At 42.6% G+C, this 27,106-nt stretch overlaps 1 protein-coding gene across 1 annotated transcript in view; it reads left to right on the plus strand.

The window, feature by feature from the left end:
• l(2)k09022 (HEAT repeat containing 1 homolog l(2)k09022) overlaps positions 1-27,106 on the plus strand; it is a 341,532-nt gene that overhangs the window by 94,656 nt on the left and 219,770 nt on the right. The window contains exons 10-11 of the mRNA XM_071671810.1: positions 3,526-3,648; positions 13,837-14,505. Coding sequence (XP_071527911.1) covers positions 3,526-3,648; positions 13,837-14,505 — 792 coding nt within the window. The remainder of the gene's footprint in view (positions 1-3,525; positions 3,649-13,836; positions 14,506-27,106) is intronic.

Consider the following 27,106-nt stretch of genomic DNA (forward strand, 5'->3'; position numbering starts at 1 on the left):
AAAGCAAACACCTGATTCACACATCCTCTACCACTTCTGAAACCACACTGCTCTTCCCCAATCTGATGCTCTGTACATGCCTTCACCCTCTCAATCAATACCCTCCCATACAATTTGCCAGGAATACTCAACAAACTTATACCTCTGTAATTTGAGCACTCACTCTTATCCCCTTTGCCTTTGTACAATGGCACTATGCACGCATTCAGCCAATCCTCAGGCACCTCACCATGAGTCATACATACATTAAATAACCTTACCAACCAGTCAACAATACAGTCACCCCCTTTTTTAATAAATTCCACTGCAATACCATCCAAACCTGCTGCCTTGCCGGCTTTCATCTTCCGCAAAGCTTTTACTACCTCTTCTCTGTTTACCAAATCATTTTCCCTAACCCTCGCACTTTGCACACCACCTCGACCAAAACACCCTATATCTGCCACTCTATCATCAAACACATTCAACAAACCTTCAAAATACTCACTCCATCTCCTTCTCACATCACCACTACTTGTTATCACCTTCCCATTTGCGCCCTTCACTGAAGTTCCCATTTGCTCCCTTGTCTTACGCACTTTATTTACCTCCTTCCAGAACATCTTTTTATTCTCCCTAAAATTTAATGATACTCTCTCACCCCAACTCTCATTTGCCCTTTTTTTCACCTCTTGCACCTTTCTCTTGACCTCCTGTCTCTTTCTTTTATACGTCTCCCACTCAATTTCATTTTTTCCTTGCAAAAGTCGTCCAAATGCCTCTCTCTTCTCTTTCACTAATACTCTTACTTCTTCATCCCACCACTCACTACCCTTTCTAATCAACCCACCTCCCACTCTTCTCATGCCACAAGCATCTTTTGCGCAATCCATCACTGATTCCCTAAATACATCCCATTCCTCCCCCACTCCCCTTACTTCCATTGTTCTCACCTTTTTCCATTCTGTACTCAGTCTCTCCTGGTACTTCCTCACACAAGTCTCCTTCCCAAGCTCACTTACTCTCACCACCCTCTTCACCCCAACATTCACTCTTCTTTTCTGGAAACCCATACAAATCTTCACCTTAGCCTCCACAAGATAATGATCAGACATCCCTCCAGTTGCACCTCTCAGCACATTAACATCCAAAAGTCTCTCTTTCGCGCGCCTGTCAATTAACACGTAATCCAATAACGCTCTCTGGCCATCTCTCCTACTTACATAAGTATACTTATGTATATCTCACTTTTTAAACCAGGTATTCCCAATCACCAGTCCTTTTTCAGCACATAAATCTACAAGCTCTTCACCATTTCCATTTACAACACTGAACACCCCATGTATACCAATTATTCCCTCAAATGCCACATTACTCACCTTTGCATTCAAATCACCCAACACTATGACCCGGTCTCGTGCATCAAAACCACTAACACACTCATTCAGCTGCTCCCAAAACACTTGCCTCTCATGATCTTTCTTCTCATGCCCAGGTGCATATGCACCAATAATCACCCATCTCTCTCCATCAACTTTCAGTTTTACCCATATTAATCGAGAATTTACTTTCTTACATTCTATCACATACTTCCACAACTCCTGTTTCAGGAGTACTGCTACTCCTTCCCTTTCTCTTGTCCTCTCACTAACCCCTGACTTTACTCCCAAGACATTCCCAAACCACTCTTCCCCTTTACCCTTGAGCTTCGTTTCACTCAGAGCCAAAACATCCAGGTTCCTCTCCTCAAACATACTACCTATCTCTCCTTTTTTCACATCTTGGTTACATCCACACACATTTAGGCACCCCAATCTGAGCCTTCGAGGAGGATGAGCACTCCCCGCGTGACTCCTTCTTCTGTTTCCCATTTTAGAAAGTTAAAAAAATACAAGGAGGGGAGGATTTCTGGCCCCCCGCTCCCGTCCCCTCTAGTCGCTTTCTACGACACGCGAGGAGTGCGTGGGAAGTATTCTTTCACCCCTATCCCCAGGGATAATATACATATATATATACACATACACACACATACACACACACACGTACACATACACACACGCACACATACATATATATACATGTGAAAAATGTAAGAAACAATTTAGAAAACTGAAACTTCTAGCTTGAAATGAAATGAAAAAATGAATGTCACATAATGGTTCAACCTCTGGCTATGGAAAAAGGAAATGTTTAATTTATTTACACAAACGTCAATAGTAGTTCTCATCAATTTAACCACTGTATCAATAAGCTTCAATGTCTAAGCTACATTTTTTTCAATTTCACTATTTTCTTGTCAAAGCACCATGTATGAAAACTATCACTCCAGTAACACAACTACAAACATTTACTTCCCCTTTAAAAAAAGTTCTGGGGAAGTCTGTCTCGATACACTGCGGGACACTCTACCACCTAGCGAGGTTTGTGTTGCAATGGTTCTTGATTCACAAACGTAGTAGCATCACTTGTGGGCCAAGGTAGTTCCATTGGCAACTGGGACATTTCCTCATCCTGGCAATGACGATGTAATACATCAAGGGCTGCAATGAAGAACTCATGAGCGTCTTGTTGCTCATATCCTGCCAAATGTCTGGCATGAGTCCATATAAGGTGAAGCAGTTTGTGGAGTATCAGAGGGGCTTTGTTCCCACTGTAGAACTCATAAAGCCAGTGTCTCCTGCAGTGAATACTAGCTCAGGATCCTGGACATCACATCTTATGACATATGGAACGATGTCAGTCTCCCAAAGGACTTCATGAAGACTCTCCTGTAAATCCTCCCGGGTGCAAGCATTAGGCATGCAGGTGCTGTATATAAGATCATCTCCAGAGTTAGCATTGATGGCCGAAACTGGCATCCTCAGGCCTGGCACTTTTGGTGGCAACAGATGTTTTAAAGCAGAAGCACGGAAATCAGTGAGATGTCTCTGCCAGCTACCAACTGCTTCCAAACGTGCAGTTTTGTTAGTCTGTGTTTTATTCTCATGATCTTTCTTCTCATGCCCAGGTGCATAGGCACCAATAATTGCCCATCTTTCTCCATTGTTACGAACATGGTGTGTGTGCCCACATGTTCGTATGAATCAGAGGCGCCAGGTCCAGGTGTGGGATCAGCTGCGGGATATTCCACCACCATGTCATCGCTGCTGACGTTAGTCTTGTAAATTCTCTTGGTTCAAATTTTAGTTTATGTTTGCCAAAATTCCTTGTTCCTTGATGGATTTCTGGTTTCACTGTTAGTCAAATTGAATTAGGAATATTACAGACAAATATAGATTTTGATTTTGTGGTTAATTTAACCATATTGTGTATTGCATGGTTTAAAGTGAATTATTGTTGAAGTGTGTAAGCTTTGTTGAAAATTTACTTTATGTTTAGCATCTTTGCTGAAAATATACTTTTTGTTTAGCTTATGGTAATGTAATGGATTTATGGATGTGTATGTTCAAAGGTATACTGTTTTGAAATTTTATGGGTAGACACATATTCATGATTTTGTTTAGTGCTGACTGGGATAGATTTTTATTGATGTGATGTCTATTTCAGTTACTGAATGAATTATTGACGAATCAGAGTGGAAGTACCAGCTTGGTTCATATGATTCATCCTGATGCTGATATTCGACTAGCTGCCATGGAGAACTTTGTGGAAAAGGTCTCCAAAGGTGTGGTATGTATTAGCCAATATATCATCAGGGCATGTGGGGCGTCTGGGGTAAACCATGGAAAGTTCTGTGGGGCCTGGATGTGGAAGGGGAGCTGTGGTTTCGGGCATTATTGCATGACAGCTAGAGACTGAGTGTGAACGAATGGGGCCTTTGTTGTCTTTTCCTAGCGCTACCTTGCACACATGAGGGGGGAGGGGGATGTTATTCCATGTGTGGCGAGGTGGCAATGGGAATGAATAAAGGCAGACAGTGTGAATTGTGTGCATGTGTATATATGTATATGTCTCTGTGTATATATATGTGTACATTGAGATGTATGGGTATGTATATTTGCATGTGTGGACATGTATGTATATACATGTTTATGGGGGTGGGTTGGGCCATTTCTTTCGTCTGTTTCCGTGCGCTACCTCGCAAACGCGGGAGACCGACAAAGCAAAATAAATGAATAAAAAATAAATCATCACTCACTATCCCTGGGGATAGGGGAGAAAGAATACTTCCCACTTATTCCCTGCGTGTCGTAGAAGGCGACTAAAAGGGAAGGGAGCGGGGGGCTGGAAATGCTCCCCTCTCATTATTAATTTTCCAAAAGAAGGAACAGATAAGGGGGCCAAGTGAAGATTTCCCTCAAAGGCTCAGTCCTTTGTTCTTAACACTACCTTGCTAACGTGCAAAATGGCAAATAGTATGAAAAAGAAAATCATCACTCACATACCTGTAGCAGTACTTACTCACATACTTGCAGCAGTAATATTTATTTTTTATGCTTAAATGCCTTTGTCACTCTTGTGATGTAGCATCAGGAACTAATGAATATTGGCCTCCTTTGCACACATCCAATCTATATCTTTCTTGTATATTGAAGCATAATCAGAAAATATCATCTACATCCAGGACCCCACAGACTACTCTTTGGGTTATCATGATTGCCTCACGTGCCTTAGTTTGCCCTGTTGACAGTATGTCTTGACCTCATATATCACATTGCTCCAACTCATTATGTCCAGTAAGTGCTTTGCCCTCCTGAATGTTTAGACCCTAATATCGTAGAGACTTCACTCCATCCATCCATCTCCTCCTTAGAACACCTTTTTTCTTGCTTCTTTCACCAGGGCATGTGAAGCGTCTGGGGTAAACCATGGAAAGTTCAGTGGGGCCTAGATGTGGAAAGGGAGCTGTGGTTTCAGTGCATTATTACATGACAGCTAGTGACTGAGTGTGAACGAATGTGGCCTTTGTTGTCTTTTCCTAGCACTACCTCGAACACATGAAGGGGGAGGGGGTTGTTATTTCATGTTTGGCGAGGCGGCGATGGGAATTAATAAAGGCAGACAGTATGAATTATGTACATGTGTATATATGTATATGTCTGTGTGTGTATATGTATGTATACGTTGAGATGTATAGGTATGTATATTTGCGTGTGTGGACATGTATGTAGTATGTGGGTGGGTTGGGCCATTCTGTCGTCTGTTTCCTTGCGCTACCTCGCTAACGCGGGAGACAGCGACAAAGCAAATAAATATATATATATATATATATATATAATATATATATATAATTTTCGCCCCCTCCCCCACCCTATGATCCACTTCTGCTTCCATGGTTCCATCCGCTGCCAGATCCACTCCCAGATATCTAAAACACTTTACTTCCTCCAGTTTTTCTCCATTCAAACTTACCTCCCAATTGACTTGACCCTCAACCCTACTGTACCTAATTACCTTGCTCTTATTCACATTTACTCTTAACTTTCTTCTTTCACACACTTTACCTAACTCAGTCACCAGCGCTGTATCATCAGCGAACATATATATATGAGATGTTTTAGGACAATGTGTGGTGTGAGGTGGTTTGATCGAGTAAGTAACGTAAGGGTAAGAGAGATGTGTGGAAATAAAAAGAGCGTGGTTGAGAGAGCAGAAGAGGGTGTTTTGAAATGGTTTGGGCACATGGAGAGAATGAGTGAGGAAAGATTGACCAAGAGGATATATGTGTCGGAGGTGGAGGGAACGAGGAGAAGAGGGAGACCAAATTGGAGGTGGAAAGATGGAGTGAAAAAGATTTTGTGTGATCGGGGCCTGAACATGCAGGAGGGTGAAAGGAGGGCAAGGAATAGAGTGAATTGGATCAATGTGGTATATCGGGGTTGACGTGCTGTCAGTGGATTTAATCAGGGCATGTGAAGCGTCTGGGGTAAACCATGGAAAGCTGTGTAGGTATATATATTTGCGTGTGTGTACGTGTGTATATACATGTGTATGGGGATGGGTTGAGCCATTTCTATCGTCTGTTTCCTTGCGCTACCTCGCAGTTTCTAAATTATTTGTTACATTTTTCATATGTATATATATATGTATGTGTGTATGTGTGTATATGTGTGTATGTATGTGTGTATGTATGTGTATGTATGTATGTATATATATATATATATATATATTATCCCTGGGGATAGGGGTGAAAGAATACTTTCCACGCATTCCTCGCGTGTTGTAGAAGGCGCCTAGAGGGGACGGGAGCGGGGAGCCAGAAATCCTCCCCTCCTTGTATTTTTAACTTTCTAAAATGGGAAACAGAAGAAGGAGTCACGTGGGGAGTGCTCATCCTCCTCGAAGGCTCAGACTGGGGTGTGTAAATGTATGTGGATGTAACCAAGATGTGAAAAAAGGAGAGATAGGTAGTATGTTTGAGGAGAGGAACCTGGATGTTTTGGCTCTGAGTGAAACGAAGCTCAAGGGTAAAGGGGAAGAGTGGTTTGGGAATGTCTTGGGAGTAAAGTCAGGGGTTAGTGACAGGACAAAAGCAAGGGAAGGAGTAGCAGTACTCCTGAAACAGGAGTTGTGGGAGTATGTGATAGAATGTAAGAAAGTAAATTCTCGATTAATATGGGTAAAACTGAAAGTTGATGGAGAGAGATGGGTGATTATTGGTGCATATGCACCTGGGCATGAGAAGAAAGATCATGAGAGGCAAGTGTTTTGGGAGCAGCTGAATGAGTGTGTTAGTGGTTTTGATGCACGAGACCGGGTTATAGTGATGGGTGATGTGAATGCAAAGGTGAATAATGTGGCAGTTGAGGGAATAATTGGTATACATGGGGTGTTCAGTGTTGTAAATGGAAATGGTGAAGAGCTTGTAGATTTATGTGCTGAAAAAGGACTGGTGATTGGGAATACCTGGTTTAAAAAGTGAGATATACATAAGTATACGTATGTAAGTAGGAGAGATGGCCAGAGAGCGTTATTGGATTACGTGGTAATTGACAGGCGCGCGAAAGAGAGACTTTTGGATGTTAATGTGCTGAGAGGTGCAACTGGAGGGATGTCTGATCATTATCTAGTGGAGGCTAAGGTGAAGATTTGTATGGGTTTTCAGAAAAGAAGAGTGAATGTTGGGGTGAAGAGGGTGGTGAGAGTAAGTGAGCTTGGGAAGGAGACCTGTGTGAGGAAGTACCAGGAGAGACTGAGTACAGAATGGAAAAAGGTGAGAACAATGGAAGTAAGGGGAGTGGGGGAGGAATGGGATGTATTTAGGGAATCAGTGATGGATTGCGCAAAAGATGCTTGTGGCATGAGAAGAGTGGGAGGTGGGTTGATTAGAAAGGGTAGTGAGTGGTGGGATGAAGAAGTAAGATTATTAGTGAAAGAGAAGAGAGAGGCATTTGGACGATTTTTGCAGGGAAAAAATGCAATTGAGTGGGAGATGTATAAAAGAAAGAGACAGGAGGTCAAGAGAAAGGTGCAAGAGGTGAAAAAGAGGGCAAATGAGAGTTGGGGTGAGAGAGTATCATTAAATTTTAGGGAGAATAAAAAGATGTTCTGGAAGGAGGTAAATAAAGTGCGTAAGACAAGGGAGCAAATGGGAACTTCAGTGAAGTCCGCAAATGGGGAGATGATAACAAGTAGTGGTGATGTGAGAAGGAGATGGAGTGAGTATTTTGAAGGTTTGTTGAATGTGTTTGATGATAGAGTGGCAGATATAGGGTGTTTTGGTCGAGGTGGTGTGCAAAGTGAGAGGGTTAGGGAAAATGATTTGGTAAACAGAGAAGAGGTAGTAAAAGCTTTGCGGAAGATGAAAGCCGGCAAGGCAGCAGGTTTGGATGGTATTGCAGTGGAATTTACTAAAAAAGGGGGTGACTGTATTGTTGACTGGTTGGTAAGGTTATTTAATGTGTGTATGACTCATGGTGAGGTGCCTGAGGATTGGCGGAATGCGTGCATAGTGCCATTGTACAAAGGCAAAGGGGATAAGAGTGAGTGCTCAAATTACAGAGGTATAAGTTTGTTGAGTATTCCTGGCAAATTATATGGGAGGGTATTGATTGAGAGGGTGAAGGCATGTACAGAGCATCAGATTGGGGAAGAGCAGTGTGGTTTCAGAAGTGGTAGAGGATGTGTGGATCAGGTGTTTGCTTTGAAGAATGTATGTGAGAAATACTTAGAAAAGCAAATGGATTTGTATGTAGCATTTATGTATCTGGAGAGGGCATATGATAGAGTTGATAGAGATGCTCTATGGAAGGTATTAAGAATATATGGTGTGGGAGGCAAGTTGTTAGAAGCAGTGAAAAGTTTTTATCGAGGATGTAAGGCATGTGTACATGTAGGAAGAGAGGAAAGTGATTGGTTCTCAGTGAATGTAGGTTTGCAGCAGGGGTGTGTGATGTCTCCATGGTTGTTTAATTTGTTTATGGATGGGGTTGTTAGGGAGGTGAATGCAAGAGTTTTGGAAAGAGGGGCCAGTATGAAGTCTGTTGTGGATGAGAGAGCTTGGGAAGTGAGTCAGTTGTTGTTCGCTGATGATACAGCGCTGGTGGCTGATTCATGTGAGAAACTGCAGAAGCTGGTGACTGAGTTTGGTAAAGTGTGTGACAGAAGAAAGTTAAGAGTAAATGTGAATAAGAGCAAGGTTATTAGGTACAGTAGGGTTGAGGGTCAAGTCAATTGGGAGGTTAGTTTGAATGGAGAAAAACTGGAGGAAGTAAAGTGTTTTAGATATCTGGGAGTGGATCTGGCAGCGGATGGAACCATGGAAGCGGAAGTGAATCATAGGGTGGGGGAGGGGGTGAAAATCCTGGGAGCCTTGAAGAATGTGTGGAAGTCGCGAACATTATCTCGTAAAGCAAAAATGGGTATGTTTGAAGGAATAGTGGTTCCAACAATGTTGTATGGTTGCGAGGCGTGGGCTATGGATAGAGTTGTGCGCAGGAGGGTGGATGTGCTGGAAATGGGATGTTTGAGGACAATATGTGGTGTGAGGTGGTTTGATCGAGTAAGTAATGTAAGGGTAAGAGAGATGTGTGGAAATAAAAAGAGCGTGGTTAAGAGAGCAGAAGAGGGTGTTTTGAAATGGTTTGGTCACGTGGAGAGAATGAGTGAGGAAAGATTAACCAAGAGGATATATGTGTCGGAGGTGGAGGGAACGAGGAGAAGTGGGAGACCAAAATTGAGGTGGAAAGATGGAGTGAAAAAGATTTTGAGTGATCGGGGCCTGAACATGCAGGAAGGTGAAAGGCAGGCAAGGAATAGAGTGAATTGGATCGATGTGGTATACCGGGGTTGACGTGCTGTCAATGGATTGAATCAGGGCATGTAAAGCGTCTGGGGTAAACCATGGAAAGTTGTGTGGGGCCTGGATGTGGAAAGGGAGCTGTGGTTTCGGTGCATTATTACATGACAGCTAGAGACTGAGTGTGAACGAATGGGGCCTTTGTTGTCTTTTCCTAGCGGTACCTCGCACACATGAGGGGGGAGGGGGATGTTATTCCATGTGTGGCGAGGTGGCGATGGGAATCAATAAAGGCAGTGTGAATTGTGTGCATGTGTATATATGTATGTGTCTGTGTGCGTATATATATGTGTACATTGAGATGTATGGGTATGTATATTTGTGTGTGTGGATTTGTATGTATATACATGTGTATGGGGGTGGGTTGGGCCATTTCTTTCGTCTGTTTACTTGCGCTACCTCGCAAACGCGGGAGACAGCGACAAAGCAAAATAAGTAAATAAAATGTATATATCCCTGGGGATAGGGGAGGAAGAATAATTCCCACGCATTCCTCACGTGTCGTAGAAGGCGACTAAAGGGGACGGGAGCGGGGGGGCTAGAAACTCTCCCCTCCTTGTATTTTAACTTTCTAAAAGGGGAAACAGAAGAAGGAGTCACGCGGGTAGTGCTCATCCTCCTCGAAGTCTCAGATTGGGGTGTCTAAATGTGTCTGGATGTAACCAAGATGAGAAAAAAGGAGAGATAGGTAGTATGTTTGAGGAAAGGAACTGGGATGTTTTGGCTCTGAGTGAAACGAAGCTCAAGGGTAAAGGGGAAGAGTGGTTTGGGAATGTCTTGGGAGTAAAGTCAGGGGTTAGTGAGAGGACAAGAGCAAGGGAAGGAGTAGCAGTACTCCTGAAACAGGAATTGTGGGAGTATGTGAAAGAGTGTAAGAAAGTAAATTCTAGATTGATATGTGTAAAACTGAAAGTTGATGGAGAGAGATGGGTGATTATTGGTGCATATGCACCTGGGCATGAGAAGAAAGATCATGAGAGGCAAGTGTTTTGGGAGCAGCTGAATGAGTGTGTTGGTGGTTTTGATGCACAAGACTGGGTTATAGTGATGGGTGATTTGAATGCAAAGGTGAGTAATGTGGCAGTTGAGGGAATAATTGGTATACATGGGGTGTTCAGTGTTGTAAATTGAAATGGTGAAGAGCTTGTCGATTTATATGCTGAAAAAGGACTAGTGATTGGGAATACCTGGTTTAAAAAGCAAGATATAATTAAGTATATGTATGTAAGTAGGAGAGATGGCCAGAGAGCATTATTGGACTACGTTTTAATTGATAGGCGCATGAAAGAGAGACTTTTGGATGTTAATGTGCTGAGAGGTGCAACTGGAGGGATGTCTGATCATTATCTTGTGGAAGCGAAGGTGGAGACTTGTAGGGGTTTTCAGAAAAGAAGAGAGAATGTTGGGGTGAAGAGAGTGGTGCGAGTAAGTGAGCTTGGGAAAGAGACTTGTGTGAGGAAGTACCAGGAGAGACTGAGTACAGAATGGAAAAAGGTGAGAAGAAAGGATGTAAGGGGAGTGGGGGAGGAATGGGATGTATTTAGTGAATCAGTGGTAGCTTGCGCAAAAGATGTTTGTGGCATGAGAAGCGTGGGAGGTGGGCAGATTAGAAAGGGTAGTGAGTGGTGGGATGAAGAAGTAAGAGTATTAGTGAAAGAGAAGAGAGAGGCATTTGGACGATTTTTGCTGGGAAAAAATGCAAATGAGTGGGAGATGTATAAAAGAAAGAGACAGGAGGTCAAGAGAAAGGTGCAAGAGGTGAAAAAGAGGGCAAATGAGAGTTGGGGTGAGAGAGTATCATTAGATTTTAGGGAGAATGAAAAGATGTTTTGGAAGGAGGTAAATAAAGTGCATAAGACAAGGGAGCAAATGGGAACTTCAGTGAAGGGGCTAATGGGGAGGTGATAACAAGTAGTGGTGATGTGAGAAGGAGATGGAGTGAGTATTTTGAAGGTTTATTGAATGTGTTTGATGATAGAGTGGCAGATATAGGGTGTTTTGGTCGAGGTGGTGTGCAAAGTGAGAGGGTTAGGGAAAATGATTTGGTAAACAGAGAAGAGGTAGTAAAAGCTTTGCGGAAGATGAAAGCTGGCAAGGCAGCAGGTTTGGATGGTATTGCAGTGGAATTTATTAAAAAAGGGGGTGACTGTATTGTTGACTGGTTGGTAAGGTTATTTAATGTATGGATGACTCATGGTGAGGTGCCTAAGGATTGGCGGAATTCTTGCATAGTGCCATTGTACAAAGGCAAAGGGGATAAGAGTGAGTGCTCAAATTACAGAGGTATAAGTTTGTTGAGTATTCCTGGTAAATTATATGGGATGGTATTGATTGAGAGGGTGAAGGCATGTACAGAGCATCAGATTGGGGAAGAGCAGTGTGGTTTCAGAAGTGGTAGAGGATGTGTGGATCAGGTGTTTGCTTTGAAGAATGTATGTGAGAAATACTTAGAAAAGCAAATGGATTTGTTTGTAGCATTTATGTATCTGGAGAAGGCTTATGATAGAGTTGATAGAGATGCTCTGTGGAAGGTATTAAGAATATATGGTGTGGGAGGCAAGTTGTTAGAAGCAGTGAAAAGTTTTTATCGAGGATGTAAGGCATGTGTACGTGTAGGAAGAGAGGAAAGTGATTGGTTCTCAGTGAATGTAGGTTTGCGTTAGGGGTGTGTTGTGATGTCTCCATGGTTGTTTAATTTGTTTATGGATGGGGTTGTTAGGGAGGTGAATGCAAGAGTTTTGGAAAGAGGGGCCAGTATGAAGTCTGTTGTGGATGAGAGAGCTTGGGAATTGAGTCAGTTGTTGTTCGCCGATGATACAGCGCTGGTGGCTGATTCATGTGAGAAACTGCAGAAGCTTGTGACTGAGTTTGGTAAAGTGTGTGACAGAAGAAAGTTAAGAGTAAATGTGAATAAGAGCAAGGTTATTAGGTACAGTAGGGTTGAGGGTCAAGTCAATTGGGAGGTAAGTTTGAATGGAGAAAAACTGGAGGAAGTAAAGTGTTTTAGATATCTGGGAGTGGATCTGGCAGCGGATGCACCCATGGAAGCGGAAGTGAATCATAGGGTGGGGGAGGGGGCGAAAATTCTGGGAGCCTTGAAGAAAGTTTGGAAGTCGAGAACATTATCTCGTAAAGCAAAAATGGGTATGTTTGAAGGAATAGTGGTTCCAACAATGTTGTATGGTTATGAGGCATGGGCTATGGATAGAGTTGTGTGCAGGAGGGTGGATGTGCTGGAAATGAGATGTTTGAGGACAATATGTGGTGTGAGGTGGTTTGATCGAGTAAGTAATGTAAGGGTAAGAGAGTTGTGTGGAAATAAAAAGAATGTGGTTGAGAGAGCAGAAGAGGGTGTTTTGAAATGGTTTGGTCACATGGAGAGAATGAGTGAGGAAAGATTAACCAAGACGATATATGTGTCAGAGGTGGAGGGAACGAGAAGTGGGAGACCAAATTGGAGGTGGAAAGATGGAGTGAAAAAGATTTGAGTGATCGGGACCTGAACATGCAGGAGGGTGAAAGGCGTGCAAGGAATAGAGTGAACTGGAACGATGTGGTATACTGGGGTCGACGTGATGTCGATGGATTGAACCAGGGCATGTGAAGTGTCTAGGGTAAACCATGGAAAGTTGTGTGGGGCCTGGATGTGGAAAGGGGGCTGTGGTTTCGGTGCATTATTACATGACAGCTAGAGTCTGAGTGTGCACGAATGGGGCCTTTTGTTTTCTTTTCCTAGCGCTACCCCGCACACATGAGGGGGGAGGGGGTTGTTATTCCATGTGTGGCGAGGTGGCGATGGGAATTGATAAAGGCAGACAGTATGAATTATGTACATGTGTATATATGTATATGTCTGTGTGTGTATATATATGTATACATTGAGATGTATAGGTATGTATATTTTCGTGTGTGGACGTGTACATTTGGGTGGAGGGGGTTGTTATTTCATGTGTGGCGGGGTGGCAATGGGAATGAATAAAAGCAGACAGTATGAAGTATGTACATGTGTATATATGTATATGTTTGTGTGTGTATATATATGTATACGTTGAGATGTATAGGTATGTATATTTGCGTGTGTGGACGTGGATGTATATGCATGTGTATGTTGGTGGGTTGAGCCATTTATTTTGTCTGTTTCCTTGCGCTACCTTGCTAACGCGGGAGACAGTGACAAAGCAAAGTGAAAATAATAATAAATTTATTGTTGTTGGTGTAGAAAAGCTTATTTCATGTTGAAGCTACAAATTAGTCTAGAATAGGATTTATTTGTGAAGTTTTCCATCGTCCTTTCTTTTGTCTGTTTCAGGAGGAGGATGAGATGTTTATCACATGTTTGTTTGTGTATATATATGTATACGTTGAGATGTATAGGTATGTATATTTGCATGTGTGGACGTGGATGTATATACAATAGTATGTGGGTGGGTTGAGCCATTTCTTTCATCTGTTTCCTTGCGCTACCTCGCTAACGCGGGAGACAGCGACAAAGCAAAATGAAAATAATAAATTTATTGTTGTTGATGTAGAAAAGCTTATTTCATGTTGAAGCTACAAATTAGTCTAGAATAGGGTTTACTTGTGAAGTTTTTCATTGTCTTTTCTTTTGTCTGTTTCAGGAGGAGGATGAGATGTTTATCAAGGGAAATATGAAGAACATGTTGGCAGACGAGTTTCCGGGCATTGTCTTGAAAGCACTGACATTAACAAAGGGCCTCAGAATGTTAGAAGTATCATATTTAGTGAAGGAGTGTCAGAAGTTGCTGGTTAAGTCACATGAAAGGAAGAACAAGTGGACAGAGGTCAAGTTTGCATGTTTAAGAGTACTATCAGAAACGTTGGTTGATAGATATGATGAAGATCTGCAGATGACTGTACTTTTTATGTGTTTGCCATTTGTGTTATTTGGAAAAAACTTTTTTGACAATGATGCAGCAAAAATTGTGTTGAAATCTAAGATGGCAGAAAGAATTTCACTTTTATCTGCCTTATCTCTAGAATTGAGCCCTTACTTATTGGACCAAAATTCTTCCAAAACAAAGCTATATTTCAAGAAAATATGGAAAGCTTTACCCAAAGTCTTAGGCACATTGTCCAAGGAAGAACAGACAGCTTTGTGGAACCATGTTAAGAGCCAGCTAGGATCAGAAGACTGCTTGTTATCTCACTTCATGTCTATGGCTCTGTTGTGTTATGGTCTGAGGAATGACAAGACTGATGAGGTCCTTCACCTGATGATAGCACATAGTCTTATTGATGCTTGTTTGATAAGCTTTGATATGTTCAAGGTATGTGTTATTGTTTTTTTTAATTGAGAAGTGCATGAATGTTATTTGTTTTGCAAGTGATGCTAAAGATAATGGAAAAAGAAAAATTGTTTGAAACAAATAATGGCCATTCAAGCAATGTGGAATATTTAAAGATCATCTGGTTAATCCTTTAACTGCTTTGTTGATCTTAAGGTAATTTCTTGTATACAGTAAATAAAGACATTCAGGTCTTTAGTCCTTTCAGAATATATGCATATTATCCATAACTAAAGGAAAAAAATTAGTTTATTTTCCTCTATGTTGGTGTCACACACACACACACACACACACACACACACACACACACACAGAGGTGGGCAAAAGGCCCCTGTGATTAACCTTTTCATTCCAGGTATGATTTTACACATTTATGTTTGTATATTTGAAGGAATAGTAGTTCCAACAATATTATTTGGTTGTGAGGCATTGGCTATAGATATGTAGATAGGGTTGTATGGAGGTGGGTGGATGTGTTGGAAATGAAATGTTTGAGGACAAAGTGTGGTGTGAGGTGGTTTGATCGAGTAAATAATGAAAGGGTAAGAGAGATATTAAGTAATAAAAAGAGGGTGGTTGAGAGAGAGCAGAAGAGGATGTGTTGAAATGGTTTGTATATATGGAGAGAATGAGTGAGGAAAGATTGACAAACAGGATATATGTGTCAGAGGTGGAGGGAACATGGAGAAGCGGGAGACCAAATTGGAGATGGAAGTATTTATTTTTTTTTATTATACTTTGTCGCTGTCTCCCGTGTTTGCAAGGTAGCGCAAGGAAACAGACGAAAGAAATGGCCCAACCCCCCCCCATACACATGTATATACATACGTCCACACACGCAAATATACATACCTACACAGCTTTCCATGGTTTACCCCAGACGCTTCACATGCCTTGATTCAATCCACTGACAGCACGTCAACCGCGGTATACCACATCGCTCCAATTCACTCTATTCCTTGCCCTCCTTTCACCCTCCTGCATGTTCAGGCCCCGATCACACAAAATCTTTTTTACTCCATCTTTCCACCTCCAATTTGGTCTCCCTCTTCTCCTCGTTCCCTCCACCTCCGACACATATATCCTCTTGGTCAATCTTTCCTCACTCATTCTCTCCATGTGCCCAAACCACTTCAAAACACCCTCTTCTGCTCTCTCAACCACGCTCTTTTTATTTATTTTTATTTCCACACATCTCTCTTGGGGAAGAGCAGTGTGGTTTCAGAAGTGGTAGAGGATGTGTGGATCAGGTGTTTGCTTTGAAGAATGTATGTGAGAAATACTTAGAAAAGCAAATGGATTTGTATGTAGCATTTATGGATCTGGAGAAGGCATATGATAGAGTTGATAGAGATGCTCTGTGGAAGGTATGAAGAATATATGGTGTGGGAGGCAAGTTGTTAGAAGCAGTGAAAAGTTTTTATCGAGGATGTAAGGCATGTGTTCGTGTAGGGGAGAGAGGAAAGTGATTGGTTCTCAGTGAATGTAGGTTTGCGGCAGGGGTGTGTGATGTCTCCATGGTTGTTTAATTTGTTTATGGATGGGGTTGTTAGGGAGGTAAATGCAAGAGTCTTGGAAAGAGGGGCAAGTATGAAGTCTGTTGGGGATGAGAGAGCTTGGGAAGTGAGTCAGTTGTTGTTCGCTGATGATACAGCGCTGGTGGCGGATTCATGTGAGAAACTGCAGAAGCTGGTGACGGAGTTTGGTAAAGTGTGTGGAAGAAGAAAGTTAAGAGTAAATGTGAATAAGAGCAAGGTTATTAGGTACAGTAGGGTTGAGGGTCAAGTCAATTGGGAGGTGAGTTTGAATGGTGAAAAACTGGAGGAAGTGAAGTGTTTTAGATATCTGGGAGTGGATCTGTCAGTGGATGGAACCATGGAAGCGGAAGTGGATCATAGGGTGGGGGAGGGGGCGAAAATTTTGGGAGCCTTGAAAAATGTGTGGAAGTCGAGAACATTATCCCGGAAAGCAAAAATGGGTATGTTTGAAGGAATAGTAGTTCCAACAATGTTGTATGGTTGCGAGGCGTGGGCTATGGATAGAGTTGTGCGCAGGAGGATGGATGTGCTGGAAATGAGATGTTTGAGGACAATGTGTGGTGTGAGGTGGTTTGATCGAGTAAGTAACGTAAGGGTAAGAGAGATGTGTGGAAATAAAAAGAGCGTGGTTGAGAGAGCAGAAGAGGGTGTTTTGAAATGGTTTGGGCACATGGAGAGAATGAGTGAGGAAAGATTGACCAAGAGGATATATGTGTCGGAGGTGGAGGGAACGAGGAGAAGAGGGAGACCAAATTGGAGGTGGAAAGATGGAGTGAAAAGGATTTTGTGTGATCGGGGCCTGAACATGCAGGAGGGTGAAAGGAGGGCAAGGAATAGAGTGAATTGGAGCGATGTGGTATACAGGGGTTGACGTGCTGTCAGTGGATTTGAATCAAGGCATGTGAAGCGTCTGGGGTAAACCATGGAAAGCTGTGTATGTATGTATATTTGCGTGTGTGGACGTGTGTATGTACATGTGTATGGGGGGGGGTTGGGCCATTTCTTTCGTCTGTTTCCTTGCGCTACCTCGCAAACGCGGGAGACAGCGACAAAGTATAAAAAAAAAAAAAAAAAATCTCTCTTACCCTTACGTTACTCACTCAATCAAACCACCTCACACCACACATTGTCCTCAAACATCTCATTTCCAGCACATCCATCCTCCTGCGCACAACTCTATCCATAGCCCACGCCTCGCAACCATACAACATTGTTGGAACCACTATTCCTTCAAACATACCCATTTTTGCTTTCCGAGATAATGTTCTCGACTTCCACACATTCTTCAAGGCCCCCAGAATTTTCGCCCCTTCCCCCACCCTATGATCCACTTCCGCTTCCATGGTTCCATCCGCTGCCAGATCCACTCCCAGATATCTAAAACACTTCACTTCCTCCAGTTTTTCTCCATTCAAACTAACCTCCCAATTGACTTGACCCTCAACCCTACTGTACCTAATAACCTTGCTCTTATTCACATTTACTCTTAACTTTCTTCTTCCACACACTTTACCAAACTCAGTCACCAGCTTCTGCAGTTTCTCACATGAATCAGCCACCAGCGCTGTATCATCAGCGAACAACAACTGACTCACTTCCCAAGCTCTCTCATCCCCAACAGACTTCATACTTGCCCCTCTTTCCAAAACTCTTGCATTTACCTCCCTAACAACCCCATCCATAAACAAATTAAACAACCATGGAGACATCACACACCCCTGCCGCAAACCTACATTCACTGAGAACCAATCACTTTCCTCTCTTCCTACACGTACACATGCCTTACATCCTCGATAAAAACTTTTCACTGCTTCTAACAACTTTCCTCCCACACCATATATTCTTAATACCTTCCACAGAGCATCTCTATCAACTCTATCGTATGCCTTCTCCAGATCCATAAATGCTACATACAAATCCATTTGCTTTTCTAAGTATTTCTCACATACATTCTTCAAAGCAAACACCTGATCCACACATCCTCTACCACTTCTGAAACCACACTGCTCTTCCCCAATCTGATGCTCTGTACATGCCTTCACCCTCTCAATCAATACCCTCCCATATAATTTACCAGGAATACTCAACAAACTTATACCTCTGTAATTTGAGCACTCACTCTTATCCCCTTTGCCTTTGTACAATGGCACTATGCACGCATTCCACCAATCCTCAGGCACCTCACCATGAGTCATACATACATTAAATAACCTTACCAACCAGTCAACAATACAGTCACCCCCTTTTTTAATAAATTCCACTGCAATACCATCCAAACCTGCTGCCTTGCCGGCTTTCATCTTCCGCAAAGCTTTCACTACCTCTTCTCTGTTTACCAAATCATTTTCCCTAACCCTCTCACTTTGCACACCACCTCGACCAAAACACCCTATATCTGCCACTCTATCATCAAACACATTCAACAAACCTTCAAAATACTCACTCCATCTCCTTCTCACATCACCACTACTTGTTATCACCTCCCCATTTGCGCCCTTCACTGAAGTTCCCATTTGCTCCCTTGTCTTATGCACTTTATTTACCTCCTTCCAGAACATCTTTTTATTCTCCCTAAAATTTAATGATACTCTCTCACCCCAACTCTCATTTGCCCTTTTTTTCACCTCTTGCACCTTTCTCTTGACCTCCTGTCTCTTTCTTTTATACATCTCCCACTCAATTGCATTTTTTCCCTGCAAAAGTCGTCCAAATGCCTCTCTCTTCTCTTTCACTAATACTCTTACTTCTTCATCCCACCACTCACTACCCTTTCTAATCAACCCACCTCCCACTCTTCTCATGCCACAAGCATCTTTTGCGCAATCCATCACTGATTCCCTAAATACATCCCATTCCTCCCCCACTCCCCTTACTTCCATTGTTCTCACCTTTTTCCATTCTGTACTCAGTCTCTCCTGGTACTTCCTCACACAGGTCTCCTTCCCAAGCTCACTTACTCTCACCACCCTCTTCACCCCCAACATTCACTCTTCTTTTCTGAAAACCCATACAAATCTTCACCTTAGCCTCCACAAGATAATGATCAGACATCCCTCCAGTTGCACCTCTCAGCACATTAACATCCAAAAGTCTCTCTTTCGCACGCCTGTCAATTAACACGTAATCCAATAACGCTCTCTGGCCATCTCTCCTACTTACATAAGTATACTTATGTATATCTCGCTTTTTAAACCAGGTATTCCCAATCATCAGTCCTTTTTCAGCACATAAATCTACAAGCTCTTCACCATTTCCATTTACAACACTGAACACCCCATGTATACCAATTATTCCCTCAACTGCCACATTACTCACCTTTGCATTCAAATCACCCATCACTATAACCTGGTCTCGTGCATCGGGGCCTGAACATACAAGGAGGTGAAAGGTGTGCATGGAATAGAGTGAATTGGAATGATGTGGTATACTGGGGTCGATGTGCTGTCAGTGGACTGAACCAGGGCATGTGAAATGTCTGAGGTAAACCATGGAAAGGTCTGCGGGAAACTGGATGTGGATAGGGAGCTGTGGTTTTGGTGCATTACACATGAAAACTAGAGACTGAGTTTGAATAAATGTGGCCTTTTCTGTCTGTTTTCCTGGTGCTAACTTGCTGAATCGGGGGGCAGCTATGCTGTTTCCTGTGGGGGCAGGATGGCGCCGGGAATGGACTGAAGACACGCAAGGATGAATATATACATGTGTATGTATGTATATGTATGTATATTATGTATATGGGTGCTTATGTATATATATGCTATTTCATGTGTGGCAGGGTGGCGACGGGAATGGATGAAGGCAGCAAGTATGGATATGTACATGTGTATATGTGTGTATTTACATTTTATTGTACTTTGTCACTGTCTCCCGTGTTAGCGAGGTAGCACAAGGAAACAGACAAAAGAATAGGAAAAAGACAACAAAGGCCAAATTCGTTCACACTCATTCTCTAGCTCTCATGTGTAATGCACCGAAACCACAGCTCCCTTTCCACATCTAGGCCCCACAAAACTTTCCATGGTTTACCATAGACGCTTCTCATACCCTGGTTCAATCTATTGACAAAATGTCGACCCCTGTGTACCACGTCTTTCCAGTTCACTCTATTCTTTGCACGCCTTTCACCCTCCTTTATGTTCAGGCCCCGATTGCTCAAAATCTTTTTCACTCCATCCTTCCACCTCCAATTTGGTCTCCCACTTCTTGTTCCCTCCACCTCTGACACATATATCCTCTTTGTCAATCTTTCCTCACTCATTCTATCTATGTGACCAAACCATTTCAATACACCCTCTTCTGCTCTCTTAACCACACTCTTTATTACCACACATCTTTCTTACCCTTTCATTACTTACTCAATCAAACCACCGCACACCACATGTTGTCCTGAAACATCTCATTTCCAACACACCCACCTTCCTCTGCACAACTCTATAGCCCATGCCTCGCAACCATATAACATTTTTGCTCCGAGATAACGTTCTTGCCTTCCACACATTCCTCAATGCTTCCAGAACCTTTGACTGCTCTCCCACCCAGTGACTCACTTCCACTTCCATGGTTCCATTCGCTGATATGTCCACTCCCAGATATTTAAAACACTTCACTTCCCCTAATTTTTCTCCATTCAAACTTACCTCCCAATAACTTGTCCCTCAACCCTACTGAACCTAATAACCTTGCTCTTATTCACATTTACTTTCAACTTTCTCCTTTCACACAGTTTACCAAATTCAGTCACCATCCCCTGCAGTTTCTCACCCGAATCAGCCATCAGTGCTGTTTCCTCAGTGAATAACAACTGACTCACTTCCCAAGCCCTCTCATCCACACCAGACTGTATACTTGCCTTTCCAAAACTCTTGCATTCACCTTCCTAACCACCCCATCCATAAACAGATTAAACAACCATGGAGACATCACGCACCCCTGCCACAAACTGACATTCACTGGGAACCAATCACTCTCCTTTCTCCCTACTCATACAGATGCCTTACATCCTTGGTAAAAACTTTTCATTGCTTCTGTTGAATTACCTCCCACACCATATACTCTTAAAATCTTCCTCAAAGCATCTCTGTCAACCCTGTCATGTGCCTTCTCCAGATCCATAAATGCAACATGCAAATCCATCTGTTTTTCCAAGTATTACTCACATGCATTATGAAAAGCAAATACCTGCTCCACTCATGCTCTACCACTTTTGAAACCATACTGCTCTTCCCTAATCTGATGCTCTGTGCATGCCTATACCTTCTCAATCAGTACCCTACCATATAATTTCCCAGGAATACTTAACAAACTTATACCTCTGTAATTTGAACACTCACCTTTATCCCCTTTGCCTTTGAACGGTGGCACTGTGCATGCATTCTGCCAATCCTCAGGCACTTCACCATGATCCATTTGCACATTGAATATCCTTGCCAATCAATCAATGCCACAGTTAACCCCTTTTTTGATACATTCCCGTGCAGACCAACCAAACCTCCCTCATTGCCAGCTTTCATCTTCCTTAAAGCTTTCACTACCTCTTCTCTGTTTACCAACCCCTTCTTCCTGACGCTCTCCCTTCGCACACCACACTGACCAAAACACTCTTATTATCAAACACATTCAACAAACCTTCAAAATACTCACTCCATTTCCTCACTTCATCACTACTTGTTATTACGTCCCCATTTGCCCCCTTCACCGAAGTTCCCATTTGTTCTCTTGTCTTACGCATGTTATTTACCTCCTTCCAAAACATCTTTTTTATTCTCCCAGAAATTTAATGATGCTGTCTCACCCCAACTCTCAATTGCCCTGTTTTTCACCTCTTGCACCTTTCTCTTGACCTCCTGCTGCTTTCTTTCATACATCTCCCAGTCATATGTACTACTTCCTTACAAGAATTGTCCAAATGCCTCTCTCTTCTCTTTCACTGATAACCTTAATTCTTCATCATACCACTCACAACCCTTTTTAATCTTCCCACCTCCCACCTTTCTCATGCCACGTGCATCTTTTGGGCAAGCCATCATGACTGCTTCCCTAAATACATCCCATTCCTCCCCCATTCTCCTCACGTCATTTGCTTCCTCCTTTTGCCATTGTGCACTCAGTCTCTCATGGTGCTTCCTCACACAAGTCTCTTTCCAAGCTCACTTACTCTCCCCACTCTCTTCTCCCCAACATTCTCTCTTCTTTTCTGGAAACCTAAAAATCTTCACCTTCACCTCCACAAGATAGTGATCAGACATCCCTCCTGCTGCCCCTCTCAGTACATTAACATCCAAGTCTCTCTTTTACACACCTTTCAGTTAACACATAATCCAGTAACGCTCTTTGACCATCTCTCCTACTGGCGTACGTATACATATGTATACGTACGTATACATATGTATTAGTACATATACATATGTATACATTTTTATATCTCTTTTTAACCCAGGTGTTTCCAATCACCAGTCCTTTTTCAGCACACATTTCCATTTACAACACTGAACACCCCATGTTTGCTAATTATACCCTTAACTGCCACATTACTCACCTTTGCATTCAAATCACCCATCACTATAACCCAGTCTGGTGCATCAAAGCTGCTAGCACGCTCACTTAGCTGCTCCCAAAACACTTGCTTCTCATAATCTTTCTTTTCTTGACCAGGTGCTTAGGCACTAATAATCACACTTTTCTCTCCATTCACTTTCAGTTTTACCCACATCAGTCTAGAATTTACTTTCTTACACTATCACATACTCCCACAACTGATGCAGGAGTAGTTATACTCCCTCTTTTGCTCTTGTCCTCTCATCAACCCCTGACTTTATTACCATTACATTCCCAAACTACTCTGCCCCTTTCCCCTTGAGCTTTGTTTCACTCAGAGCCAAAACATCCAGGTTCCTTTCCTCAAACATACTACCTATCTCTCCTTTTTTCTCATTTTGGTTACATCCACACACATTTAGACACCCCCAATCTGAACCTTCAAGGAGGATGAGCACTCCCCACATGACTCCTTCTGTTTCCCCTTTTAGAAATTTAAATACGATGGGGGGGAGGGTTTCCAGGTCCCTCACTCCCACCCTCTTTAGTCACCTTCTATGACATGCGGGGAATTCTTGTGACGTTTTCTTTCTCCCCTATCCCCTGGCGATGTGGCATTTATAGATCTGGAGAAAACATGTAAGGTTGATAGAGATGGTCTGTGGATGGTGTTAGGAACTGTGTGAGAATAAGGCATGTACATAAGTAGGAAGAAAGGAGTGTGAGAGGTTCCAGGTGAAAATGGGTTTGCAGCAAGGCTGTGCTGTCATCATGGCTGTTTTATGGATAGGGTGATGAGGGAGGTAAATGAGAGGGTCTTGGAAAGAGGGGTAGGTTTGCAGTCTGTTGGGGGTACTTACCTGCATATGAGTACCTATGATGTGATTTTGCTATGGTGGCAGGGTTAGCATGTGGCACTAACCTTACTGCTTGCTTGTTGTATTGTTTGTTGTCTCATGGCTGCTAACCATTTACTCATTTAATATCCTGCCTGTAGGATGATGCCTGAGAGGAGAGTCAGTTGTTATCTTTTTGACAGCTGTGGTGGTAGATTTGAGAGAGAAGTTTTTATGAGCTGGTTACTGGAAGAGTGCATGAAAGGAAAAAATTGAGAAAAGTTAAAGTAAGGTTGTAAAGTTTAGGAGGGGAAACAGGTTGGCTAGAGCATGAGTTGGAGCAAAGAGAAGCTGGAGAAAGTGGAGTCTTTCAGATACCTGGTGGTGGATATGGCAGCAGATATAACTATGGAAGTTGAAGTTAGTCGTAGGGTGTGTGAGGGGGTTAAGGTCCTTGGGTGCATTGAGGATTGTGTAGAAAGAGAGGTAATTGTCTTTGAGGGCAAATATGGGTATGTTTAATGGTATAGTAATCCTAGCAGTGTTGTATGGATATGAGGCTTGGGCCATAGTTAAAAAAGTAAGGAACAGGTTGGTTGTGCTGGAAGTGAAACTCTTGAGAACAATGTGATGTGAGAAGGAATAATCATTTAAGGCATGATAAGGTAAGAGAGGGATGTTGTAATATGAAGAGTACAGTTGAGAGCCAAGGGGGTTCTGCTGAAATGGTCAGGACATATAGAAAGGATGGTTGTGGAGAGTTTGACAAATAGGGTATATGTGTTGGAAGTGGAAAGGACAAGGAGAAAGGGGAGACCAAATTGGAGAGGGATGGTTGGAGTGAAAAAAGTTTAAGAGGTCAAAGCTTGAACATGGAGAAGGGTGTGAGGCATGCATGAGACATTGGGAGCAACATGATCCAGGGCATATGAAGAGTTCAAGGGAAACCAAAGAAAGGTTTAGGAGGTTGGTTATAGATAGAGGTGCTCTAGTTTTAGTGTGTTGTACATGAAAGTTTGAGAATGGACGTGAGCAAATTAGGCTATTTCTTTGTCTACTCTTGGTGCTACCATGCTAATGTGGGAGATGGCAAACAAGTATGGAGAACGTATGTTGACAGGTTAGTCAGAATTTTCAGTGTACAATATCTATGGCTTAGGATGAGGTGTTAGAGGAGTAGTGGAGTACTTGCAGAATGCCATTTTATTAAGGCAAGAGGGACAAAAGTGACTGTTCTGAGTTTACTGGGTAAGTTGCATGGAAGGATGGATGTTGATTGAGAGGGTTGAATATCCAAGTTATAGCCAATTCATTTCTCTTATTGTAAATGGACCAACTTCTTTCTATAACGAGTAATGATGTTCATCAAAGTTTTATCATGTATCCTTCCTGTGTGGGTGTGTATGTTTGCGTGTGTGGACGTGTGTATGTACATGTGTGTGGGGGTGGGTTGGGCCATTTCTTTTGTATGTTTCCTTGCGCTGCCTCGCAGATGCGGGAAACAGCGACAAAGCAAAAAAAAAATATATATATATATATATATATATATATATATATATATATATATATATATATATATATATATATATATATATATTATCCCTGGGGATAGGGGAGAAAGAACACTTCCCACGTATTCCCTGTGTGTCTTAGAAGACGAATAAAAGGGAAGGGAGCGGGTGGCTGGAAATCCTCCCCTCTCGTTTTTTTCTTTTTTTTTATTTTCCAAAAGAAGGAACAGAGAAGGGGGCCAGGTGAAGATATTCCCTCAAAGGCCCAGTCCTCTGTTCTTAACGCAACCTCGCTAATGCGGGAAAGGGCGAATAGTATGAAAGAAAGAAAAGATTTTTTTTTATGTTAGCTGAGACAGCATGGGCCCCTGAGGTCTTAATCGAGGCCATTCCATTAAGGCTGTGTATATTTATTTACTTAGTTATTATACTTGATTGCAGTTTCCCATGTCAGGAAGGAAGCTTCAGGAAACAGACGAAGAGCGGCAAATTCACTCATATACACACTGGAAATGAGATGTTTGAGGACAATGTGTGGTGTGAGGTGGTTTGATTGAGTAAGTAACGTAAGGGTAAGAGAGATGTGTGGAAATAAAAAGAGCGTGGTTGAGAGAGCAAAAGAGGGTGTTTTGAAATGGTTTGGGCACATGGAGAGAATGAGTGAGGAAAGATTGACTAAGAGGATATATGTGTCGGAGGTGGAGGGGACGAGGAGAAGTGGGAGACCAAATTGGAGGTGGAAAGATGGAGTGAAAAAGATTTTGAGTGATCGGGGCCTGAACATGCAGGAGGGTGAAAGGAGGGCAAGGAATAGAGTGAATTGGATCGATGTGGTATACCGGGGTAGATGTGCTGTCAATGGATTGAATCAGGGCATGTGAAGCGTCTGGGGTAAACCATGGAAAGTTGTGTGGGGCCTGGATGTGGAAAGGGAGCTGTGGTTTCGGTGCATTATAGCATGACAGCTAGAGACTGAGTGTGAATGAATGGGGCCTTTGTTGTCTTTTCCTAGTACTACCTCGCACACATGAGGGGGAAGGGGGATGTTATTCCATGTGTGGCGAGGTGGCGATGGGAATGAATAAAGGCAGACAGTGTGAATTGTGTGCATGTGTATATATGTATGTGTCTGTGTGTGTATATATATGTGTACATTGAGATGTATGGGTATGTATATTTGCGTGTGTGTATATACATGTGTATGGGGGTGGGTTGGGCCATATCTTTCGTCTGTTTCCTTGCGCTACCTCGCAAACGCGGGAGACAGCGACAAAGCAAAATAAATAAATAAATATAAATCAACACATATACATACACAGACATGTACACATATATACACATGTACATATTCATATTTGCTTGCCTTCATCCATACCTGTTGCTACCCCATCCTTTAGGAAACAGCATCGCTGCCCCCTGCTTTAGCGAGATAGAGCCAGGAAAACAGACAAAAAAGGTCACATTCATTCACACTCAGTCATTAGCTGCCATGTGTAATGCACTGAAACCACAGCTCCCTATCCACATCCAGGCCCCACAGACCTTTCCTTAGATTACCCCAGACATTTCACATGCCCTGCTTCAGTCCATTGACAGCATATCAACCCCGGTATACCATATTGTTTCAATTCATTCTATTCCTTGCATGCTTCTTACCTTCCTGTATGGTTAGGCCCTGATCACCCAAAATCCTTTTCACTCCATCCTTCCTCCTCCAATTTGGTCTCCCACTTCTTGTTCCCTCCACCTCTGACATATATATCCTCTTTTTCAACCTTTCCTCACTCATTCTCTCCATATGTCCAGACCATTTCAACATGCACTCTTCTGCTTTCTCAGCTACACTCTTTTTATTACCACACCTCTCTCCTACCCTTTCATTGCTTACTTGATCAAACCACCTCACACCACATATTGTCCTCAAACATTTCATTTTCAACACATCCACCCTCCTCTGTACAGCCCTGTGTATAGCCCATGCCTCGCAACCATATAATATTGTTGGCACTACTATTCCTTCAAACATACCCATATTTGCCCTGAGATAACGTTCTCTCTTTCCACACATTCTTCATCGCTCACAGAACCTTTTCACCCTTCCCCACCCTGTGACTTGTTTATGCTTCCATGGTTCCATTCGCTGCTATATCCACTCCCAGATATT

This window comes from Panulirus ornatus, chromosome 17 (assembly GCF_036320965.1).
Source record: "Panulirus ornatus isolate Po-2019 chromosome 17, ASM3632096v1, whole genome shotgun sequence".
Taxonomy (NCBI): domain Eukaryota; kingdom Metazoa; phylum Arthropoda; class Malacostraca; order Decapoda; family Palinuridae; genus Panulirus; species Panulirus ornatus.